We start from the raw sequence: 24,397 nt of genomic DNA, 5'->3' as shown, positions 1-24,397 counted from the left end.
AAAATCATGATGTCAGATGTTGAAGTCAAAATGAAACTCTTAAATACCTCCAGACACACATGGTACAGTGCATCATCCGTTGTAAGAGCATTTTCCTGCCAGCCTTCCTCCCTCCTCCCAAAACAGGGGTTTCTATTTCACATTCCTGCCAAAAATATTCAGGTGAATCGTTGGGGTAATCTGCCTGGCACCCAGAGCATCAAGACCCAGGGAGGAGGTTTTGACTGGCTGTGTTACAGTGTTTTTTGGTCTATTTCCAGTCACATTGACATTCCAGACATCACTATTTCGATCTGACCCTACACATGAACACCTGATTAATCAGCTAAAATGCAGGAGACCTACAACATTTGTGAACAAAAGTATAAATATTCTTCATAGAACTTACTTGATCATAGTGGCAGCTCCCTCTCAGAGCATGCAAGAACAACTTTAAATTATTTCTGTAATTCCCATCACATTTGTATTTTGCTTTAAAGTTCTAATGAAGGAATTAGGTTAGGAACTCAATCCAGAGAATTACATTTTTGTTATCTCGTGTGTGTTGTATGGGCTGGAAATGAAAGCAGTTCAGTGTAGTAGAGATCTCAACGTCTGCAGGCTGTGAAGAGTGAAGGTGTGTCAAATGTACTCCAGCTTATTGTTCACACCGAACACTACAGAATATTGCTCACATACAGTCTAGAATACATTTCTTGACCTTGGGGAAGATGGCGGAAGAGTAAGATGCAGAGATCACCTTCCTCCCCACAGATACACTAGAATACATTTCTGTACCAAAAGGAAAATGGAGTATAGAAAGGTAGTCATCTCAAACTTTCTTCCCCAAATCAAATGATAAGAAGTTTGAGTTTGACATCGCCAAAAAGAGCATATAAATGATCACTTATGTGAACCTAGTACTTTAGTTTAAAGAGTTTAAGTTTGGGCTCCAAAGCCAGGTATTCTGGATTCGAATTCCTTCTCGGCACTAGGACAGGTTGTCTTTGTTCCCCTACAGGGTTGAAATGAAGATTTAGTGTGTCAGTGTGAGTAAAGCATTTGGGATAGTCTGCACCACAGAGGATAAATGCTGGCTCTCATTGCTGTTAACTGTTTTCTCCACTTCCAGAAATGGAAATGTAGATCTAGAACAAACTGCCAAACAAATGTGCTACAAATAGTCTTTTGTGTTTAATGCAAATTATTGTCTTCGTAATTCTGGCTGGCCATCGCCTTCCCCCACCCCCCAATGGTTACACCTCCCCAGCTAACAATTTTATCAAGCTAAGGAAATATATCAATAACAATGGGAAAACACAAAATGAGTAGAATAAATTTTCAATTCAGATTCTTTCAGAATCTATGTCAAAGCTCAAAATGAAGCCTAAAATTAAATTAGGTGTATATTAGTACCAAACCCAGAGAATTCTCTTCAGTTTTCCTAGGGTTGAAGATTTGAGGGTATTGCTTTTTAGTATGCAAAAGAGCATTATTTTTATCAGCAAAATAATAATGCCTAACACTCCTATTCAATTTCTTGAAGTTATAACTGGAGTATGTGCTCATAACACATTAACAGTTCAGAAGAGCATAAAATACTGAGAGCCTCCCACATGCTCTCATGGGGTAACCCCTTGTGTGTTTGGTGTGTACAAGTGTGCAGGTCTGTATTTTAGACACATTCTGTTTTGACAGCATTTGAATCGTACATATTCTCCTATGTCATTTTTCACGTGAAACATCACAAACATTTTTTCAGGATTTAAGAGACAATGTCACAGTTTTGATGCAGCTGGAATTTGGTGGTAATCAAAGATGATCTGTAAAGTACTTTTAATTACTAGTAGTATGAGTTTCATGTATTTAATATTTTCTTTCATGGAATTAAAAGGTTAAGAGGAAATAAGTTTCTCAGAAACCTCAGGGAAAAAAATGTTTATTCTTTCTGTAAATCAGTTGGGTTGTTTTGGTTTGAGGAGTGGGTTACTTTTTTTTTTTCCTTTTCCTTTTTCCCTCTGGAGAGAGGAGGAGGAGAGAGAAAATTCTAGACAAATGACTTGCAGTTACAAATACTTGAAAAATATGTAACTGTCTCTGAGCAAATAACAAACAGAACTATCTAAAACAGTGGAACTTAACCTGCCTGTCACATGATTTATAGAAAATTCATCTCTCATACTGGAATAAAAGAACTGCTTTTTAAATCAGCTTCCATATTTGCACTCTTAGTTATCTTGGGCTTGCTAAAAAAATGTATGAACTTGAATTCATTCCCATAACTGTGAAAGCAATTTTGTAGACAGAGATCTGAGCCAAAGCAAAAGCAGGGAAAATTAAGTCATTACAAAATACCATTTCTAGTTAGTTTTCTTACTTCAAATCATATACCATTTACTTGTCCCAGTACCTTTCTTTAAAATCACAATTTTCTTTTAGTAAATGCTGCAAGCATTGAATAATCCAAACCAAATGTTTCTGGAACCCTGCGGTGTGTGGTAGCATGATGTGAAAGTCCAATGACCCGGAGGTCAGAGGGCTGACATCTGGTTCTGGCTGCCCAAGAACTTGCAATAACACTTTAGTGGGGTTTGGGCTGCCGTGTCCTCCTGTGTCATGAGAGGGTAGGATTAGATTTTTCTTGCTTGGGCCCTTTCAGCAGAATTATTCTGTAAAAGTAGCTCTTCACAAGGCTGCCCGTCAGATTCATCTGAAGAACTTTTTCCCCCCAAATTCATGAGTTTTCTGCTGCAACCCACTGCTACCACCAGCCACTCAGTAGGCACACTTGGGCCCTATTTCAGGGAAATACTGTTGGAATAAACAGCCTTAAAGGGAGTCTTATTAACCTGGGCTCCATAGCTTCATGAATAGTTTTGTGTTTGGAATTTTGGTGAAGAAAGTGTATGATTTTTTTTTTTAAACTTTTTTTTTTTTTTTTTTTTTTTGCGGTTTGCGGGCCTCTCACTGTCATGGCCTCTCCCGCTGCGGAGCACAGGCTCCAGACGCGCAGGCTCAGCGGCCACGGCTCACAGGCCCACCCGCTTCGCGGCATGTGGGATCCTCCCGGACAGGGGCACGAACCCGCGTCCCCTGCCTCGGCAGGCGGACCCTCAACCACTGCGCCACCAGGAAAGCCCCGAAAGTGCATTATTTTTATCAGATTCTCAGAAGGGATAGTTGACCCTCAGAGACTGAAATTACAGATCTAGGACATCTGTTACAGACCTTGGTTAAAAGCACTTCAGCCCTGAGGAAAATCTTTTACAAAGATTTAAAATCTACCACCTTTGTGAGCCCTTCAGTTGACACTTGTTTGAAAATCTTCTTCTTTTAAACTGATGCTTTATCGTTTTAAATGGGTATTAGTGAAATGTATGCACTCTGGAAAAAGATGCATGTTTACTTTGACACTTCTACTCTGAATGAATCTGTGAAGTATATGTTCATTTCTGGCTAACGCATGGAGATTGGTGTTTTTTAAGAACAGAAATGGCTTTAAGTTCCTGGATGTCCAGTCATAAACGATGAAAGAATTGTTGGTATTGGGTGATGGTTACAACTGTTTGTTCTTCCTCCAATCAGCGAGGCGTTTGTATCTCAGTAAAGATGTTTATAGTCTACTCTGTTCCCAGCTCTATTCAGGTCAATTGAGAGCTATGCATTCAGTGTCAACTATATGCAAAGTGTGGTACTAAAGCAGAGAGAGAGAGAAAGTGGTCAAAGCCTGGAACTTACAATCCAGTTGGGAAGCCAAGACACATATACCAGAAATATGAATGATAACCTATGGGGGGTATATGTTAGCCACCAAATAATGTGAAAATAAAAGTGCTTGAAGAATTCAGCTGCAGTTAAGCTCTCTGAGGTTTAGGGAAGAGATGAGTTTAGTGTGGAGAGGACGACGACATTAGCTGCATCTGGAAGAACACAGAGCACATCTTGTTTAACCCAACAGTTAATGCAGCCTGTCAGCGTAGGTTTTCTGGGTCAGGTCTTGGGTTGGTGTGTAATTAAATGTGGGTGGCGTTGTGGTGAGGGAGAATCTGATTCTTAATCCACTAAGCATTTTAATTTCTAAGTACCCACTTTTAGATACGTTCATGAGAGCTCTCTGGTATGTTCTCAGGAAAATACTAAAGTGGCCCTAGAAATTATTACACTGCGGCTCTTATCATTTAGTGGCTTTATGTTGGTGGCCACACGCATTGGTATTCAGGCAGAGTTCTGAGCGATGAGCCTGCAAACAGAAAGGGATTGTCCTTTCTCCTCCATCAAAGCTACATACTTTCCCCTTACAGGTAATGTGTACCAAATAAAGAAGGTGATACTTCATGAATAATCTCTATTGTCTATTCCCCAAACCAACATGTGGGCTGAAAAGGGTGAATTTGTGCTCAAGCCCTTTTCCTTATGGAAAAATGAGAAGTGTTATTTTAGACCTCTTTGAATTCTTAATTACACTTTGGGAAAATGCCTAAATGATTGAACGGCCTCCATTATGACTCAGAAATTTCAGTCCTACCTTTTTGACAAGTAAGCTAGATGTTCTTTAAAAGTCAAATCAGAATGTTTAAATGAAAATTTGGCACAATAACATGGTCAATTAGTTGGCGGCACTGTTCATAATTGTGCTTTTAGAAGGCACTTGGCATTATAAATAAAAATATGAGTCAGCGTGCCAGAAGAATTGCAGTATGTGAGCAGGGCAACTTTTAAGATCCATTTAAATATATTTTTAAATATCAGTTTTCTAACAGATTTAGAAACAGATTTCTATATACCAACAGCTAATACCCATTCCAGATGGATAAATATCACAGAGGAAACTGGAGAAGGTGATCTCTTTAAAAACTTCTCCATCTCTAGTTTTCATTGATTTTTTAAAAAATATTAAGTACTTTGCTTTAACTTTTCTAAAGTCAAAAACGTAAAAAAAGTTTTCCTTTTGAGTTACTTATTTTTCATTACAGTTTGCCTTAGCTAGTAGTATAGTTATCCATGTATTAAATGCTAAGCGTACTTTAGAATTAGAATTAATACTTCGAGGATGCTTTTATTTTCCAGAACACTGAGATTTCTCTCATTTGCTGTCTTTTAGTTATCACTAATCTGGTCAAGTCATAAAATGAAGCTCATGCTTTATTGGCATTTATGGCCATTATAAGTTTGAGTTAACGACCGAAGACCACACAGTTGCCCACTCCCCTGTTCACTAACTCCCCAGTGGTGCCTTCGGAAACTTGCGCCCTGGGGGGAATTTTGAGCAGCTAGGCCATAGTACCAGACTTAGGAAGGTGTTTGGTAATTATTCCTGTTGTTTTACCCTTATTGTTTGCATAGCATTTACTGTTGCTCATGGACTTCTACCATTAGTGGTCCAGGGCTGCTAACTAAACCAACAATAATTCCTAATAATTCACATGGTCCAAGTTGATGGAGTGAAACCAGAGGGAAGTCTAAACTCTTGTTTTTGGCAGTCAAGTTTTGCACTGTTTTCAGCAAATTTTTGATTGGTTAATTTAATTCACTGGTTCTCAATCCTAGCTGTACATTAGAATTGTTTGCAGAGCTTTTAAAAACTGCTAATACTTGGACCCACCTGCAGATATTTCATTGTATCTGTATTTTTAAAAGCTTTGCCGCCAGCTCAGATGACTCTAAAGGGCAGCCAGGTTGAGACCATTGAATTTTGTTGGCCACTTTATTTTTGGCTTTCTTGGCTGCACTCTTCCTGTGTTTTACTGAAACACAGCAGTCATTTGTCAGTCTTAGGCTGGTGCGTGTGTCATCTTATGTGTGCCCGCTAGCCACAATGGGTCTTTATCAAGTTCAGACAATTGTTTCTGGGTCACTCAAGAGAGCCAGAGTTTCAACACCATCTAAAAAACATTTTCTGGCAATAAAGATGACAAATTTCCTCTGATCCAGCTAATGAGAACTCGTTTAACGCTTAGCGTTGTTCTTTGCCTTGCTAGTTAGACTTAACAGAATCCCTGTGACTTTCCATTGAATTACACAGGCATTTATTTAAGGCTTTCCATTGTCCAGCACTGTTCAGAGCACTGAAGAGGACCCCAGGTATGAATGTAGCGTGGAGGGACTCAGGGACTTCCATTGTCACAGAGCGAACACGTGTGAGACCAAGGAAACGGAGGGCAGGGTATATTCTGGTCTGGACAGTAAGTGCTGCGGAACAGTGAGGGGAAAAGGTCTTTGTGGAATGGTATCATAGGAGGAAGACTAGAGGAAATAGAAATGGTGCCAAGCCTTGAAAAGAGTATGGGTAGAATTCTGCTGGTAAAGAAAGCTGAACTTCTAGGCTGGTAGGACAGTCTAGTAAGGAAGGGCACAGAGGAAGGAGTCATTAAGTCACCAGACCACTCTGAATGAGTAGAGGGTAGGAGTTGTTGAGCAGTTAAACTACCCCAGGAAAGAAGCAGCTGTCCATGTTCACTGTGAAGGATCCTCAGATGCCTGCTTGAGAGGGTGGACCTTGATTGGAGAAGCTTTAAAAAGCCCTAGTTTATAAAACTAAGTTCTGGAGGAGTATTTGCCTCCAGTGGGAAAATTATCTGGAAAAGGGCAGCAGGTGGGAAGTGTGGATTTACTGGGTTGTTAGAAACGTTCTATTTCTGAATTAGGGAGGTGCTAACACAGGCATGTACATTTCCGAAAATTCATCAAACTCTACACTGAAATTCTGTGCATTTTACTGTATATAAATTATACCTCAATTTAAAAATATTTTTTAAAGCCGTGTTTAGAAGGAAAGAGAACCTATGGATTAAAAGACTTAAAAACCATAGCAGCCAGTGGAAATATAGGACAGAGGTTCTGTCAAGCACTCTATAAAAAAAATTTTAAGAGATCATTGGAGAAATGTGAATACTGACCAGATATGTGATCATTTTAAATTCTCTTTTTTTAGATTTGATAGTTTTAGCTTTATACTTACTTTTTGAGAACTGTGTTAGGAATATATACTAAAATATTTATGAATGAAAGTGGTAGGGTCTTCAGCTTGTGCTTCAGAGGAATCCAGTTTGAGTGGTTGGAGGAGGTGTAGATGAGCCCAGATAGCTGATCATTATTGAAACTAGTGCTGGGGACAGAGGGGTTTATTATACTGTTGTCTACTTTTGTGGCTGTTTAAGGTTTCAGTAACAATAAAAACTATTTATGTATTTGCATTTTAAAAATCATTGTTGGTCCTTGAATGGAGAAGTGGTTAGTGACAGTGTTTCTCTAGGAAGTATTCTGGTACTTGAGGATTAACATACTGAGACTCTTTGGGGGTTACTGCAGTCATTTCAAAGTAATGATGAATGAAGTTGGAAAAGGAGGAATGAAGACAAATGCCCTGCTTTGTTTACTTCAAGTAAGACAAAGGAACTTGAGACATTTCTTATTTGCTGTTAGGGGGACACATCAGGTCGTGTGGGCAACTGAATATTATTTGGAGGACTACAGTTAGTACTGTCTGTGTGTGCTGAGGAGGGAGGTGGATTTGTGAAGGAATCACCAGGGAGCACCCCGTGCCTCCGGAGCTAGAGGAGGGAGCACTGTGAGTGGACAAAGTACCATTTGCAGAATTAGGAAATGTCAGCCACACTAAAAATTCTGTGATATACTTGTGTGTGTGTGTGTGTGTGTGTGTGTGTGTGTGTGTGTGTGTGTGTGTGTGTGTGTGTGTGTATAAATTACGTAATAATAATCCAATTTTTCTGCTTCACCAGTAAACAAATATTTTTTAAAATGTAGTTTAATTTTTTTTTTTTAGAAATTTATTTATTTTTTATTTGTTTATTTTTGGCTGCGTTGGGTCTTCGTTGCCACGCACGAACTTTCTCTAGTTGTGGCAAGCGGGGGCTACTCTTTGTTGCGGTGTGGGCTTCTCATTGCGGTGGTTTCTCTTGTTGAGGAGCACCGCCTCTAGGCATGTGGGCTTCAGTAGTCGTGGCACGCAGGCTGAGTAGTTGTGGCTCGCGGGCTCTAGAACGCAGGCTCAGTAGTTGTGGTGCACAGTCTTAGTTGCTCCACAGCATGTGGAATCTTCCCAGACCAGGGATTGAACCCGTGTCCCTTGCACTGGCAGGTGGATTCTTAACCTCTGTGTCACCAGGGAAGTCCAGTAAACAAATATTAAGTACCTAACATATGTAAAAGCAACCTAGAAGATGTGGTGAGAGAAACAAAGTTGATTAGAACCATGTGGCACCCTCAAAATATTTACAGACAAGAAGGGAGTCTAAGACAGTCACGTGAATCAACTACTACATTGTATTATAGATCTTATAAGAGAGTCTGAAAGATGGGCCATGAGAGTTCAGAGAAAGGAGAGTTAATTTCCGGTAGGGAGATGAGGGAAGGCTCGGAAGAGGAAGCGATGGGAAGGTTGGCCATGTGAGGGAGGGTGGGGAAGGAACATCACCAGGTAGAAGAAAATAAGCTAAGGCGGGTGTGCTCTTAGGAGAGTAAGAGACCCCACTTTCTACACTGGGAGGAGTTCCATCTACTGGGGTGCAGTTCACACCCCAAAAAGGACCACAGGTATGGTGGGAAATAAACTTGGAGAGGTAAGTTGGTGCCGAGTGGCAGGTGGTGTAGAATCTGGCTAAATAGTATGGACTACGTTTCCTGAGTGGTGGGGAGCTTTTTAGGTTTCGTTTTAGCTGGAGTTAGGATGGGATTTGAGCTGAGTGGGAGTTCTACTCTGCAGCAGTGCGGGAGAGGGGGAAATGTGAAGGAAAGGGGACAGTCAGGATGCTACACTGGTGGCCCAGGCCAAAGTTAGGTGGTAGCACCAGAACAGAGAGAAGAGAGGCACTGTGGAGTTGGACCGATCCAGATGTGGTCATAAAGGGAAGGGATCACGGTCAAGAAGGCCTTGGGGGTTTGATTTTGGATGGCTTGGCTATTAATGCCAATTATGCAAAAAGAAAACACCAGAAAAGCACTTGAGAAAAGGATGAGTTGCAAGGATTTTTTTTTTATACCATTTAGCCCATTTTATTTGGTCCTAGCATCACACACTTCTACAACCTTCTCCTTCCTGACAGGCAGTAATTTGGAATACACCTGTAAGTGTGGAAGTCTTCAATCAGGAGGGCCATTAAACTCCCAGACATCCCGGCATGAGCAAGAGGTGGGGACCACAGAAGGGAAACCCATCAGCAGCCAGGATACCTTCCCCACTCAGGAAAGCACGCTGTCTCCAGTGAACCTGACAGACGACCAGATAGCCGCTGGCCTCTATGGTAACTTTCCTCACTTACGGCCCCTCTCGGCATCAGGGTTCTAGGGCCAGAGTTGTCAGCATTCCAGTCTAATGCCAGTGTGCCTTATAAATTGACCTGGAAGAATGATTACACAGTTGTTAGGAAGGTAGGCCTAGATTATCTTTAAGATTATCAAAGAAAGCCATGCAGTCCCCTTAAGAAAACTCATCTGATGTTGCAAATTACAAAATATTTTAAACAGCATTTCACTCTTTCATAGTTTGGCAGGTATACATTTTTTTCCAGGTTATCTCAACTGAAAAAAAAAACACTAATAATCCCTATCTTAGTGCCTAGATGGTTTCTGAGGATCAAGTGAGACGTGACATCACTTTATAAACAGTAAAGCCTGATACAGATGCTAGTTGTCACTGCTTTTGTTATGTCTGGAAGGATGAATGGTTTTTCTTTTTCACTTAAAGAACATTATTAATGGAACTTTGAAGTATTTTCTTTGCATGCACACAATTTTCCAGTGGATTTTGGGCAAGTTTCTCATATATACATGCCAAGATCTATATTAACATGAATAAAAAAATAAATGTACATGAAGAAAGCGTACCTGTTCACTTAACTTGTATGGGTATGAGTTGTATTAATTTTGATCACCATGATTCACTTTTCCACAGTATGTACAAATAATGAAAGTACACTGAAGTCCATCATGAAGAAGAAAGATGCCAACAAAGATTCAAATGGAGCGAAAAAGAATCTTCAGTTTGTTGGCATTAATGGAGGGTAAGGAAAGATGGTGGTACTAGTGTTTATACGCGGTCTGTCTGTTTCCTTTGCCTCCTGCCTACTCAAGTCATATTTAAAGGTGCCTGGTCTGGAATGCTACCACATCTGGGTGACGGAAGATTCCCTCCTCAGAAAGGTGCATTTGGGCTTCTCTTCTCTCTTCTTGCTATCTTTAAGGATATTTCACTCTTGAAAGGATACGTGATGAAGCTGAGTAATTTACATCTTCTCACCTCTGATCTGAAACAAACAGTCTTCAACAAAAGCAACAGGCAGCAGGTTCCCTGTTGGACAGCGTGTACTTAACTGTATCAGAACTGAGCAACAACCAGAGACTGAGAACATCACTCCATGGTCCAGGGATAGTCATCCACTCCTTCAGAATGGGTTGTTTTGCTTAGCTCTCCATGTTTACAGACAAAATAGTAGGGCCTTTCACCTGAAGAGTAACCTCGCCATGCCATCGGTTCTTTGCTTTCTAAATAGAATGTGTTTTAGTTGTTTATTCCTTCTCCTTTAATTGGCCCAGATCAATAGTTAAGCCTGTTTGTCTTCCTACAGTTGAATCAAAGCAATTAATCTATTAATCCATTCATGGCCTTGACAAGAAAGCAGTAGTGCAGAGTTAGTTGAGATAATATTTATAGTAGTGCGTACCACAAAGATATAACAGTGCTGTCTGTTTTCCAAATCTTTAACGTTTTATTGGGTAATATGTCCCACAGTTTGGAAAGTATGTACCAGAGAAACTATTGGTAACTTACATAATATGTTCACCTTGGACACTGGGAAAATTAATGGTACAAAATAAGAAGAATGAAAGGGGGAAAGAAAAGGAACAGCAAAGATGAAAACCTACAGACCTGGTTTCCATAAAATGAATTTCCTTTGATTTATATTAAGCCAGAGGTACTCTATATATATATATATATATACATATATATATATATATATATATATATATACATATATATATATACATATTTTTTTTTCTGCAAGTGGTATGTGATACCACTTGGCACCCTAGGTTATTCCTTGTTAAGTGAGAACCCATTCAAAACCACCAGACTTCTAAATAGACCTTACTCCGCACTTCTAAGTACAGGGTCTAAAACCACTGATGAAATTTCTGGAGTCAGTTAGCAGGTTTCCCTTCATAAACATTTCTGTCACTGGGTCTTTATGGGCACACCTTGCATCTCCTGAACTCCCAATTGCCACCTAGGTATGAAACCACTTCAAGTGATGATTCCAGCTCAGATGAAAGCTCTTCTTCCGAGTCAGATGACGAGTGTGATGTCCCCGAGTATCCTCCTGAGGAAGTGGAGGACGAAGAGGAGGACCAAGACACTCAGGGGATGGCAGAAGGCCACCACGCAGTTAATGTGGAAGGTCTCACGTCCAGCAGGGTGGAAGATGAAATGCAGGTTCCAGAATGTGAACCTGAGAAGGTGGAAATCAGAGAGAGGTGTGGTACACTCCCCCCCCTCCCCTCACCCTTCCCATGTTTGATGTACTTTGGCAGTAGGATTGGCCGATGAGGAGACTGTGCAGTTGAATCTATGAGTTTGGTCTTTCCACTCGCCAAAGGAGGGCTGAACTTTACCTGTGCCTCAGAGGTGTGTACCTCTTGTCATGATGCTAATAAATACAAGTGCAAAAATGATAACTGCTAGATCTCTTATAGTAGCAGAGAGAAGGGCTTGATATCTGTTCACCTTTGTTTCTTTAACTATTTGCTATCTACTATTACATGTGGAGTCACCATCCGCATAATTGTTAAGCACCACTAAAGCTTCCGTTGTTTGAACAACCCACCTTATACTTAAAGGTATATTAGAATTTTTTGTGACCAACACATTTCACATTTTTAAGTTTCAGATTTTATCATTAGCCATTTATCCTCATACAGGTGTCAGTACTGTTATTACAGGATCACTGTGTGTGAGAGGAACAGTTTTTGGCCTCAACCGAAGATCACATTTGCCATAAAGATGATGTAATCAGTCACATGCCCATATTTTGTTGCTCATTGAGTGATTGGGAACACCACAAGAATGAGTTTGGGAATGTCGTAAACAGCAGCTGAAATATCAAATAAACACTCTGGTTGGCTGAAACATGTACCTAAAAGTGTAGACAATTTTAAAGACTTAGCAAATATGGAATTGATGCTTATAAAACAGGAGAGAGTAGAACAGTTGGAAATTTCCATATGGTTTTTCACCATGTGAAGTGTAACTAGAACATTTCAGAAAACTTATCTCTAATTTGGCAAATGAATGTTTAACTGCGTTAACACAAGGTAAGTGTCTTTAGTTTATATTTCCAAGTATTTTCAAATGGCTCAATAACTTGACATCTGTTGGTTTTTTCTGAACAGCTTTATTGAGGTATAATTTATATACCATATGTCATCTGACTTTTAAGTTTATATTTTCATGTGGGTTAAACAAACACTTCCTGAGTCACCAAATGTGATTTCAGACGTGTGGTCCACTGGTCAGCGTAATGGGTAGGTGGTAATTCAGACCTCTTCAACCCCTCAAGAGTAAAAATATTTTTAAGAATTTGAACAAAAGGAGCAATAAATATCCAAGTGTTATTCCATAATGTCACACAGGCCAGAGTGGCAAAGCCGAAAGCTACCCTCATGAAAAGATCCGAGCTCTGGCTGGAGGCCTTGGCTCTGTGTGGTAACGTCAGTCCTCGGACGCCTAGACGCCACCAGGCAAGCACTAGCGGCACCACAACCTGCCAGGATTGACTTGGGGCCTCCGGTCTTGTAAAGGGTTATAGAGTTTCAGGTAAAAATGCCTTTCCTTTTGTGGCCAGTCATGAACTCTCTTTCTTTTATTTTTTCCCCTTTTAGATATGAACTAAGTGAAAAGATGTTGTCTGCATGCAACTTACTGAAAAATAACATAAATGACCCCAAAGCTTTGACCAGCAAGGATATGGTGAGTCTGACCTACAGACACTATCCCCAGTCTGTACAAAGTGCCTGAGTGGACACCACAGATGAGGCCTCTCTAGCCTGCCCCTGAGCTGTTGTTGCCTGCATGCTTTTCCCCCAGACTATTCCTAGTGTGTGTGGGCAGAGTGAATATCCCGCTGCCCTGCTCACCAGACCACCCTGTGAGCGTTTCCCTCAGGCCTGATTTCAGATCTCCTTTCTCCACCCTGTACTTTGCTTGGGAGCTGAGCATCTGCGAGGCATATAGTTGCACATGGAAAGGAGGGCTAATTTCAGTCATTCGTCACCTTTCTGCCTGTTCTGTTGCTTACAGAACTTGTGATCTAGGGAGCAGAATCCCAGAATTTTTTAAGTTAGCCTTTGTTTTTAAGAGAAACCTATCTGGACCGAGGTCAGCATTCCTTTCAGTTATGAAACTGCATATTATGTTCTGATGTGGAATGCAGGCAGTCACTATTTTTAAACCTAGAAATAACTGCACTTATCTTCTCGCAGCTTGAGATTCAGAAGCAAAGAGGTTGGTAGTTGCCTTAGGGAGCACGAATAGCATAACATAGGACAGACAAATGTATCCGTGGCAATGGTGAATCTGATATCCTTTACAAGTGTTGCTCTCCCATGCATTGGTGACATTTAGATGTGTGGCTTCTTTCATAGGTTAGACCAGCCGTCTGGTTGACAGCTCTATTCAGTGCATTGAGAAAGTGTAGCATCTCATGTTACTTTAGATAGTAATGTGCATTTGAATCTTTGCATATTAGCAGTAGATTTAATATGAAAGTTTTATGCTAAATAACTTAAGTCCGCAGCCGGTGAGAAAGTTGTTTCATAGGTCTCATGGGTTTATAGAATTATGAAACCAAAATGTTAAGCCTAGAAGGGATTTATGGAATTATCGAACGCTGGAAAGGCAAATAGTCTTCCTCATACAACAAACACAATCTGAAGAAGAATTGGTGATGGTTGGCACAGGCTTGAGAAGCACATGGGTGCGTGTGTCTACGAGGCCACTCTATTCTGGTCCATCCTGCTTTAACTGAGGCCCTAAAGATTACGAGTCTTGCCTGGAGTGTCAACTGCTAGTTAATGCTGGGACTAGATTATACATATCTTAAGTACTGGTCCATGTTTTGTTTATCCCAGCTAAAGCATGTTACCTTATTATATGGCATCTTTTTTTTTTTAATTATGGTATCTTCTCCTATTTGTTTATATTGCTATAGAAACTTAAATTTATCATCAGAGCCAGCTGAATCTTGACATTCAAATACTGTGCTGAAAAAGGAGCATGGCAATGATGTTTATAGAAGGAAATACTAGACGAAGTCCCTGGCCTGGCCATGGATCTACATGTTGAACTCCATCAGTATAGACTAGGTGCCTGTCTATGCCTTGGTCACAAATAGTAAAACAAGGAAAAGTCACTGCAGTGTTAATGTTTCCTACTAGGTTTAACCTGAACTTAAAACTGGTGCTTTCAGACCCCAGATTTTATAGCTTTAATACACTTTTTCTTTTACCCTCCCCAAAATACTAGGTTATGTGGTCCTCAGGGAGGACTTTACATTTTTGTAGCCCCAATTGTCAAGCATTTTGTCGGGCATATACTCCAGGATTGCTACATTTTTTTTGTTGATTGGATATTCATTCAGTAAAGAAGTGTTTAAAGTGCTGTGCTGTGAAAAGTCTTGGACATGTGAATGATCACAATGCCAGGGCCATGTAACCATGTCAGGACACTGAATATGTAGCTGTAACTGAGTTCGACACCCAGACGCCATAATTTCCCTTTCTTCTGTGTGAGGCATCCAAAAAATGAAATCTGAATATGTGAAAGAGTGAGCAGAAGAAAAGAAAAATTAAGTGAATTATTTCCTGGCCAGGACCCTTTTCCTCCAGTGACCCAAACTATGATTGAATTGGATACACCTGAATAATTAGTAGCAGGAAGATAAAGAGATGGGTGTGTTCTGTAATCCCAGTTCCACCTTTTCTATAGAAAGAAGACTACATGGGTTCTGGTGCTTTTGACATAAGCTTTCCATCTTTCTTGATTTATTTTTAAACTTTTAAAGAACAAGCAAAGCACAAATGAATGATAAACTCATATGAAAGAGGGCCCATGAAAAAAGCATTGTGGTTTTCCCCATCTCCAGCACTGGCTCTGCCCAGTCTACATTGAACTTCATGTCCAAGTTTGACTTGATTATCCGTGAAACAAATGCCACGTTCATGTGTCTACAGCCTAAGGGAAAGCAAGTGGGGCTGATGACCAGATACAGATGATCCTAATGGGAAAAAGTAATTTGTTTCAGACTTGCTTTTTATTCCCTTTCTGTGGTTGAACATTTGTATTTGGGATGGAGTAGGAATTGGGTTGCCTGCACGGTTATGGTCTCCCAGCCTAGTGCTGTGGAGATGCTGAAGGAGTTGAAGTTGGTCTGGACAGGAAGGAGGCAGCATAATTGTGTTAAGTAATTTCTCCTGTCCTGATTACGATGAAAATCATTTGCAAGGCCAGCGTCCCTACATAATATTAATAGTTCAATAATAAATGGAGCCTGGCCTAAGTGGTTTACATGTGTTGCCTCATTTGTCCTCATCACAAACACTGTGAAGGAAAGGTATTTTTACTATCCCCATTTTGCAGATGAGGAAACTGAGGCACAGAATAAGTATCTTCCCCAGCGTCGAACAGCTCGTCAGTAGCAGAGTCAGAATTTGAGCCTTGGTGGTATAATTCTTGCACAGTGCTATAGGCCTATAGAAGTTACAATATGTGTGTGTGTTAAAATCAGGAAGGATACTTCAGTTTGGAATTTGAGGCTTCTCTGAGAGCTCTGGGTTTCATTAGTTGTTTTTTGAGAGCAAATTCTATTTGCACACACTTTTGACTATAAAAGGCCTGGTTTCTTAGGCTTTCAGCTAGGTCTCAGAAATGTCTATAAATAGAAGAACTAATGGCCGATGGCTCGGTGTTTTGGCAGCGGTTCTGTCTGAACACTCTCCAGCACGAGTGGTTCCGCGTGTCCAGTCAGAAGTCAGCCATCCCAGCCATGGTGGGGGACTACATAGCCGCTTTTGAGGCCATCTCCCCAGACGTCCTGCGTCACATCATCAACATGGCAGACGGGAACGGCAACACCGCCCTCCATTACAGTGTGTCCCACTCCAACTTCGAGATTGTGAAGCTGCTCTTGGACGCTGGTACGTTGGTTGTCCCTGTCTCTTCTCTGACAGACTCGGGCTGTGACTCGTTTAGAAGGAGCTGGTTGATCCAGCTGATCCCCAGTTCTGTGACCATCCTAAACAGCCTTTTCTTTGCTTTCCCCTGTGATGTGGCAAGAATCGTTCTTGAGTCATTCATGGGAGGCTTGAGGTTTAAACAAAACGGGGTGACACAGACTCCAGATCTGTTTTGAAAGGAGGTGTTGAGGGTGTTCTTGCTGCAGTTTAGCTGTGTTCAGATGAGTTGTATCCCTGGTAACACACATGACTCATGTTCCTGCCTGAGCTGAATCATGCAGGCTTGGTGGGTTCACTGTCAAGAGGCAGAATGCTGCGCCTGGGGCCAGAGTCAAAGCTTTAGTGTTTGTGAGCTGCTCTCTTTGTCCTTGTTCCATGCCCCGCTCCAGCCGCCTTGCAGAGCTGTGCAGTTAGTCAAGATGGGGGCCAGGCAAAGCCACTGTAACAGATTGTGGTAGAATCAACACCATTCCCGCCAAAATACACCCTGTTCCTGGGGAAGCAGCATAGAGAAAAGAAAATGCTGTTCTTACATCTGAACCATAGTAACGAGAGCAGTGAAAATTTTTGTCTGTAATTGGAATTTGCCATTCCAGAATATAGCCAGTGGATGTATTAAACATGGAGTGAGGCGGTGGCACATAGAAGGGTCCCCTTGCAACATAGTGAGCTTTCAACTTTTTGTTCAAATAGAACAGCCCTGTGATACATTGAGTCTCTAAATCACTTTTATTTATTTTTGAAATACATATTTTTACTTCTAGTATAACTGATACAGAATTCACAGTACCTCAGTCTAATGAGAACACAATGTGAACATCTGATTTAGAATCTGCAATACAATTGTCCAATTTTCCCATTCTGCTTCTTGACCCAACTGTCCAATTTTTTTCTACTCTGTTTTGGGGATGTTGGATTAAGGCACAGAAGAAACCAAACAGATTTATCTTTTTTTTCTCTTCTAAGTTTGCTTGTCCCCAGTTTAGGGGCCATGTTAGGATAAAACTGTTTCCAGCTTAAAGGAAGGAATTCCAAGCCTCCTTCCTTTCAGACTTGCCAGACTATAAACAGAGCTGGTGATACTGTCAGCCAGAGTTACTGTTTAAACAGAGAAGTGGATGATATCCAGGAAAGCTAAGAACAAGATTTCAGGATTGCCCCTGAAAGTAACAGTTTAATCCACCCTTAGAAAATTTGCATGGACAAGATATTTTGGTAAATTAAACTATTTTAATTCCATTGTTGGATGGCTTTGGTTAATCACTTTTCTGGATTTACTTCACTTTTTACTGCTCACCATTATAGACTGAGATTGTGGCTTCGTAAAGCATGTTTGTGAACCTAGGATACTAGCAGCCGCAGAGAAGAGGCGAACGCCAAAGAAACTGAGGAGCCTCAAAGACCATGTCTGCTCACCCGCTTCTCCATCAGACAACCTTTTTCTTTTCTTTTTCCTTTTCTACGTTAAAAAATACGCACTACTATTGGGCTTCCCTGGTCGCGCAGTGGTTGAGAGTCCGCCTGCCGATGCAGGGGACACGGGTTCGTGACCCAGTCCGGGAAGATCCCACATGCCGCGGAGCGGCTGGGCCTGTGGGCCATGGCCGCTGAGCCTGCGCGTCCGGAGCCTGTGCTCTGCAATGGGAGAGGCCGCAACAGTGAGAGGCCCGCGAACCGCAAAAAAAGAAAAAAAAAAAAAGCACTACTGTAAATGCCCTTATGTCCCTAGTGTGCTGTTGTTTTTAGAACTCAAGAACGTTTTCACGGTACCTTCTCTTCTCACTCCCAGTGATGGAAACACCCTAAGCATTTTAATTATATCTGGTCACACATAAAAAGCTTCTTTCCATTCCTTTCATTTTATTAGAAAGTGCTGAAGGAATTTTAAAAGGCCTGGAGGATAATTTAGGCCCTGAAGACTCCTTAAGAATTATAGGACTAGAAAAGGTCTGGGTTATTGGATCTGGGAGTCCCTGACAGTCTCTAAGGGACTTAACTGCAGTTGCTGTCAGACCACGATTCCTAGAGCTGGGTGTCGTGTGATTGGAATTCTACTTCCAAGGGCCCCAAACGAGTCAGAGCAGCAAACTCAGGGTCTCAGAGTGAACAGAGGTTTATGAGTGGGGAATGCCATATTCAGTGTTCCCTATGTGAGCGTTTACAAATCCTTCTGTCCCTTGTAGCTCTCACCGCCTTCTTCACTCCAAAATGGTGATTTTCTAGACGCAGATTAGTATCTAGATCCCACGTTATTGTTTATTCTTCAAAGCAACCATTACTTAGAACAGCCTCCTAGACCTCCAGGCTGTTGCAGTTCAACCACCAGTTGCAAACAAGAGGTGCTGTGAGAGCTTGCTGTCATTTGTCATGAAATAGAAAAAAATTTTTTTCTTTGGTTTGGTATGAAACACCTCTCACATTTCCTTCTGAGTCACTCCGGGACTTTGACTACCTAAGGCCATTTCACTGGGCTTTTCTAAACTCCGTACCTTTAGTTCATGGGGACAACTGACGCTTTTAGGAGATGGCTCCTCCCTAAAGAGACTCGTGTCTTTGCAGATGTATGTAACGTGGATCACCAGAACAAGGCGGGGTATACCCCCATCATGCTGGCAGCCCTTGCCGCCGTGGAAGCAGAGAAGGACATGCGAGTTGTGGAGGAACTCTTTGCCTGTGGGGACGTGAACGCCAAAGCCAGCCAGGTGAACGCGCTTGCTTCCAGGGTTTGTGCTGGCTGATGCAGCTCTGACCTGCCCGGGTGCCCCTGCCGTGCTCTCGCCACTCAGCACAGCCCATGTGGCTGCCCGGTGGTCCTTACGACCAAATACACCGAGGAAACACTGGCTTAACTTCACATTGGAAACTTCTCCCTCCATTACCTTGCGTTCTCTCTGGAGTAGTATGCATGTGGACCGTGGGTCAGCCTGCCAGTAAGTGACTAGGGATCCCCACCATGTACCTGGTGACCACTGTTTCCTGACTGTCTCCATGTTATAGCATCTTCATGCCCAGCACAGAGCGCCTCTCATCCAGATGTGTTCACAGTTGCCTTGTGACCATCTTCTGCACTTTCCAGCTCCTAGCTGTCATAAGACAGATCCTCCAAGCTAAAGGGAAAAATTAACTCATTACTTTATGATCTTACTTATTAGCTCATAGCTCACGAGAAACTAGTTTTTCCAATGCCTTTCCACCACTGGGCCCCAAGTAATTCCATGTCCATGTTTTCCCCTTTCATCACTCTCCCTCCTCCCCTTCCCCTGGCACAGCCCCACTGCAGGTCACACGCTGCCAGCCCAGCATGTGCTTCTGAAGTCCTCTGTCATTTCTTCCCACAGGCAGGACAAACAGCCCTCATGCTGGCCGTCAGTCATGGGCGGATAGACATGGTGAAGGGCCTGCTGGCCTGTGGGGCTGACGTCAACATTCAGGACGACGAGGGCTCCACCGCCCTGATGTGTGCCAGCGAGCACGGGCACGTGGAGATCGTCAAGCTGCTGCTGGCCCAGCCAGGCTGCAATGGCCACCTGGAGGACAATGTAAGCGGTCTCCAGTGGTCCTGCAGGCCCCTGGCCTGGACACAGTTGCGGGGGCTGGGGGTGGGGTTCTGTGAGTGTTGCTTGACCAGGGGAGAGAACAAATCCTCCTTTATTCTCCTCAGGGATTTGCGTTGCCATCCAGGCCACTTCCCTTCATGGCCCAGCGTGGTAGCATTTACTGTTTGCAAACTAATACTCCCATTAACTAAAGGCAAAGGCAGAAAGATAAATAGGCCTCACCCCAAACATTTATAAAAGGAAGAAGGTGATGGGCATGTACGAGAACCAGTATACTGAAGTGGAATAAACAGATTTACAATACAGAATCAAATGTAGTAGGCAGTGTAGGCAACTAATGGGTACACTACGAAGAGAGGACCAGGCCCCTGGTCCATTTGGAAACCCTTCACCAGGGCCCATCAGAGTAAATAATTTGTGACATTTTATCAGCTAGGGAATCCGGACCATCTTGGCTTCTTTTCAGCCCATCTTCGCACTCCTCCTTGGGCTGTTCCCATCATCGTCACTCTCATCTCCTTCCTCTCCCCGTTCCCAAGCTGTCCCATTCCCAGATAACCCCTTGACTGGAAAACATTCCAAGGAAACCTGCTGCTCTGGATGTCTCCAGACCAAAGGGGAGGAGTACCGATAGGTCACAGCACAGGAACTAACATTTAGGTGGCGACATGGCTCAAAGGTCCAAAGGTCCCAGAGGTCTGGCTGGGTTGCTTCTGTTTTTGAAAGTTTATCTCTGTGGAGCACAGGTTTGGACCGGAGCTTCCATCAGCCCCAAACCCTACTAAAAAGGCTAGAGGGAAAACATCCCCCTTTGCACTAAACTTGAGATCCTCGTGGGCTCACGCCAACAGGAAGAGCAAATCAGTGCAGGTATTTACTGGCAGGAAAGACTGACTGGTTTCTGCAGTTGCAGTGACCTCCCCAGGAGCACGTGAGCTGCGGTTGCACCAGATTCCCTTTACTTCCACTGCAGCAGAGGGCCAGTTTCCAACTTCTCTTTCCTTAAGAACAGTCTGTGTTTCGTGTGCCTTGTTTTTGTTTGTTTGCTTTTACTTCTACTCTTAGCAAAGAACAGCTGGTAGATCTAATAATAAGAGACCATTGCACCACAGTAACTTCCAGAAATCCTGGTTCCCTCTGCCCGTTGTCTACTTCCTTATCCTTAAAGGAATGGGAGGGCATCCAGCTGGCCTCCAGAAGCAAAGTAACTCCCAGAATTCAGAGTGGGACGGAGGACCATAAGGTTCAAACCACACACAAATTGTTTCCAGCTGCTGGTGACCAGAAGGGCATCCTTATTCCAAGACTAGACAGAAAATAAGTTGTGCTGTTTTTTGTCTTTTTGTCGTTACTACTTTTGATTGAGGTAGAGTTGATGTCCAGGATGCTGTTTTTGTCTTGATGCATCTTCATATCCATCTAAGTTCCTGCATCTTAATGGAAAGCAAACATTTAACTGAACATTTTTCTTTCCCATATTTAGTGTTTCCCCTCGTATTTCCATAAGATACATTTCTGCAAGACAGCAGGATGTGGTGCTTACATGTAGATGTGACTCGGAGCATTCTCCAGGGGTGGCTAGGGCTGTAGGATCGGCTCCCTCCACAAGAGGAAAGTTAAGAGATCCTTGGCAGACTGCAGGGCGTCAAAACAGACACCACGCTACTTGACCGTTCATTTGTAATTATAAGGGAAAAAAAAAAACCACTAAATTATGTTTCTACCCCCTACCTTCACCTCCTGCCCACTGCTGGTGGGCAGCCTGCTTTTGTTGAGTCTCCATGGTGTGCAGACCTACACACTAAGTACCACGAGGCAACAACAAAGGCAATAATGGGGTGATTGTTGTCTGAGGGCAGGGTAGGGGGCTGTGCCTCTGTCATCCTTGTATCCTTCAGGGCTAACACCTAGAGGTCCAGAAAAGTTTCCTAAAAGACTGAACAGATGGCTAGATTGGGGAACCTTATCTAATTGAAAGAGTTTTGTGTTGTTACCCTTTGGGCTACCTGGAAGTTTGAGAAATCCAGCCTAGCTTGCTCTTTTCATCTCCTCTTAAGGATGGCAGCACCGCGCTCTCAATAGCCCTGGAGGCAGGACACAAGGACATCGCCGTTCTGCTGTATGCCCACGTCAACTTCGCGAAAGCCCAGTCTCCGGTCAGTGTTGTGCACTTGGCATTTGTAAACAGGCTAAAAGCCACCAGACTAGTGGGCCCCCTTCCTCGGGGAGTTGACAGGAGATACAGGTTTTATAATGATTCTGAAAGTCAAGGTTTTAGTCTAGAACTGAAGAATTCATCAGTTTTGCCCCACCCAGAAGGCCAGGAGTGCTAATGGTTAGCACAGCACAGGCTGGATGCCTGCTCGTCCTCACGCCCTCACAGGAAGAGTTTATTCTGGACAGAATTATCCAAATGGCACATCTTGAGCCCATAAATACATACCGCCGTCCTGGCATTTTTCTTAAAGCAGACAGGGAGCTGCAGCCTGTGGTCCCAGAGCTCACTCTGAGAGGGAAGTTGACTTCCCAGGACAACTGGACGTGGCACTGCCAAGCCCTCTGGCCCCAGAGCTGCGCCTGCTAGTGGACTGTGTGCTGTGTTCCAGCTCTCCTCGCTCTGGCTTATAGGTGGTGCTCAGCTGTGGCTGACAGAGTTCCTGTGTCGCAGAGGACACATCTACCTGAGGTCACTAATTAACCCCCAGTTTTTTTCCTTTCCTGGTCTCTAGGGCACCCCTAGGCTTGGAAGGAAGACATCTCCTGGTCCCACCCACCGAGGTTCATTTGATTGATTATGTGCAAATACCGTCCATTTACATGCCACCACTAAGCTGCTAATTGTTCCTGTTGGGCTGACAGATACTGAATGTATTTTGTGCCTGAGCTCACCAGCAAACAGAACGCATAAAGCCAAGGGCTGAAGGCTGGAGCTGCCACAGTGGAAGCTGAGCCAGCAGGAGATTGCTGGCCAGGCACACACGCCTCCCTTCTGGCCATCTTCCGTCTGTGTAGGGCACACTTGCTGTTGAGTCTCTGCTCCGTTATGTACAGTTGTAGGAAATAGTAACCTGATCTGAGTGGGCAACTTTTGTTCCTTCTCTCCACCCCCTACCAGTGCTGAGAAGTATCAGGTTCTCACTGGAATGGTGTTTTTAAACTTTCCCACAAGTATTTATATTTACCAAACGTGGAACCATTGGAAAGCTCTTTGAAAATTCCATTCCAGGATGGTTTTGTTGATTTTTCTTTTGTCTTTATTATTTTAAAGTAAGGAAGTTGAGATGACTTTGATCATCGGTGAATTGGGCCTGGGCTGGTTTCTGGTTTAAAAATAAAAGTTGAAACTCTCAAAAAGTTTAAAACTTAGCAAAAGGAAGTCTTTTCAGTTGGTTTTATCTAGGTCGATGCATTACATGACGTTTTATTTAAAGGGTATCTATATAAAATTGATGCAGTATTTTCAACTTTTATATTCCATAGTAATTAAAGACCTGAAGAATGACATGTAACATTACCATATTTTTATTAATAATTGCACAGCTCTGTATCTAATGATAAAATTTGAATTGTGTTAGAGAAATTGGCTATATATTTGCCTCTAGAGAAGCATAGCATAGTTCTCCACATATTTATGGATTCTTTTATCCCATGCCACATTTGCTTTGGTCTTGTATGTATTTAAATGTTTGAAGTGCCTTAGACTCTTGCCATATTTTCAAAATAAAATTTCATTAAGCTCTTTTGCTTGTCCCTGCTTCATCTCTGACAGCCGTCTGCCCCGATCCTATTGACTTACAGCAGTGGCAGCAAAAGCTGATGGATGGAGCGCATGGGTAGGGTGAGTGCCCAGTCCACTGGTCCAGGGCTCTGACGAGAGGAGACGTCTTCTGAGAGAACTACTCCGTTTCCAGCTCTGCTCATTACTCAGGTTGCACGTCATGAGTCTGAAATTTAAGACCTAATTAGGCAAACAGTTCATCAGACAGGTAACCTCCAAGTTAACTCCTGAGCTAACTCTTCTCAGGTGCAGAAGCACTGGTCCTTGACTCTAATTTGGGGGCAGCTGCTGGGTGACTGGTTGAAACCGGAAGTGATGAGAAAGGAAAGATGAAGCCAGACAGACTTTTTTTTTTTAATTAATTTTTATTGGAGTATAGTTGCTTTATAGTATTGTGTTAGTTTCTGCTGTACAGCAAAGTGAATCAGTTATATGTGTACAGATATCCCCTCTTTTTTAGATTTCCTTCCCATTTAGGTCACCAAGGGGCATTAAGTAGAGTTCCCTGTGCTATACAGTAGTTCTCATTAGTTATCTAGTTTATACATAGTAGTGTATATGTGTCAATCCCAATCTCCCATTTATCCCACCCCACTGAGACTTTTTTTTTTTTTTTTTTGCGGTACGCGGGCCTCTCACTGCTGTGGCCTCTCCCGTTGCGGGGCGCAGGCTCAGCGGCCATGGCTCACGGGCCCAGCCGCTCCGCGGCATGTGGGATCTTCCCGGACCGGGACACGAACCCGTGTCCCCTGCAGCGGCAGGCGGGCTCTCAACCACTGCGCCACCAGGGAAGCCCCCCCGGAGAGACTTTTTTATTTCAGCGTGCTGTTGGCCCAAC

At 42.7% G+C, this 24,397-nt stretch overlaps 1 protein-coding gene across 8 annotated transcripts in view; it reads left to right on the top strand.

The window, feature by feature from the left end:
• Window positions 1-24,194, top strand: part of KANK1 (KN motif and ankyrin repeat domains 1) — a 193,853-nt gene extending 169,659 nt beyond the window's left edge. For 3 of the 8 annotated variants that reach the window (XM_033858138.2, XM_033858137.2, XM_073806180.1), the window contains 9 exons: window positions 9,042-9,239; window positions 9,890-9,998; window positions 11,227-11,469; window positions 12,874-12,961; window positions 15,966-16,185; window positions 18,784-18,926; window positions 19,563-19,763; window positions 21,839-21,937; window positions 22,511-23,521. In XM_033858138.2, the coding sequence (XP_033714029.1) occupies window positions 9,042-9,239; window positions 9,890-9,998; window positions 11,227-11,469; window positions 12,874-12,961; window positions 15,966-16,185; window positions 18,784-18,926; window positions 19,563-19,763; window positions 21,839-21,937; window positions 22,511-22,573 (1,364 nt within the window). In that variant the 3' untranslated portion in view covers window positions 22,574-23,521. Of the gene's footprint in view, window positions 1-9,041; window positions 9,240-9,889; window positions 9,999-11,226; window positions 11,470-12,873; window positions 12,962-15,965; window positions 16,186-18,783; window positions 18,927-19,562; window positions 19,764-21,838; window positions 21,938-22,510; window positions 23,522-23,550 lie in introns of those variants that run through there. The other 5 variants (XM_033858141.2, XM_033858140.2, XM_033858139.2 and 2 more) reach the window with 4 other exon arrangements.
• Window positions 24,195-24,397: the final 203 nt, after the last annotated feature.

The sequence above is a fragment of the Tursiops truncatus genome, chromosome 6 (assembly GCF_011762595.2).
Source record: "Tursiops truncatus isolate mTurTru1 chromosome 6, mTurTru1.mat.Y, whole genome shotgun sequence".
NCBI lineage: Eukaryota > Metazoa > Chordata > Mammalia > Artiodactyla > Delphinidae > Tursiops > Tursiops truncatus.
Note: the sequence above shows the minus strand (reverse complement) of the source record. Positions and strands in the feature narration are given on the sequence as shown.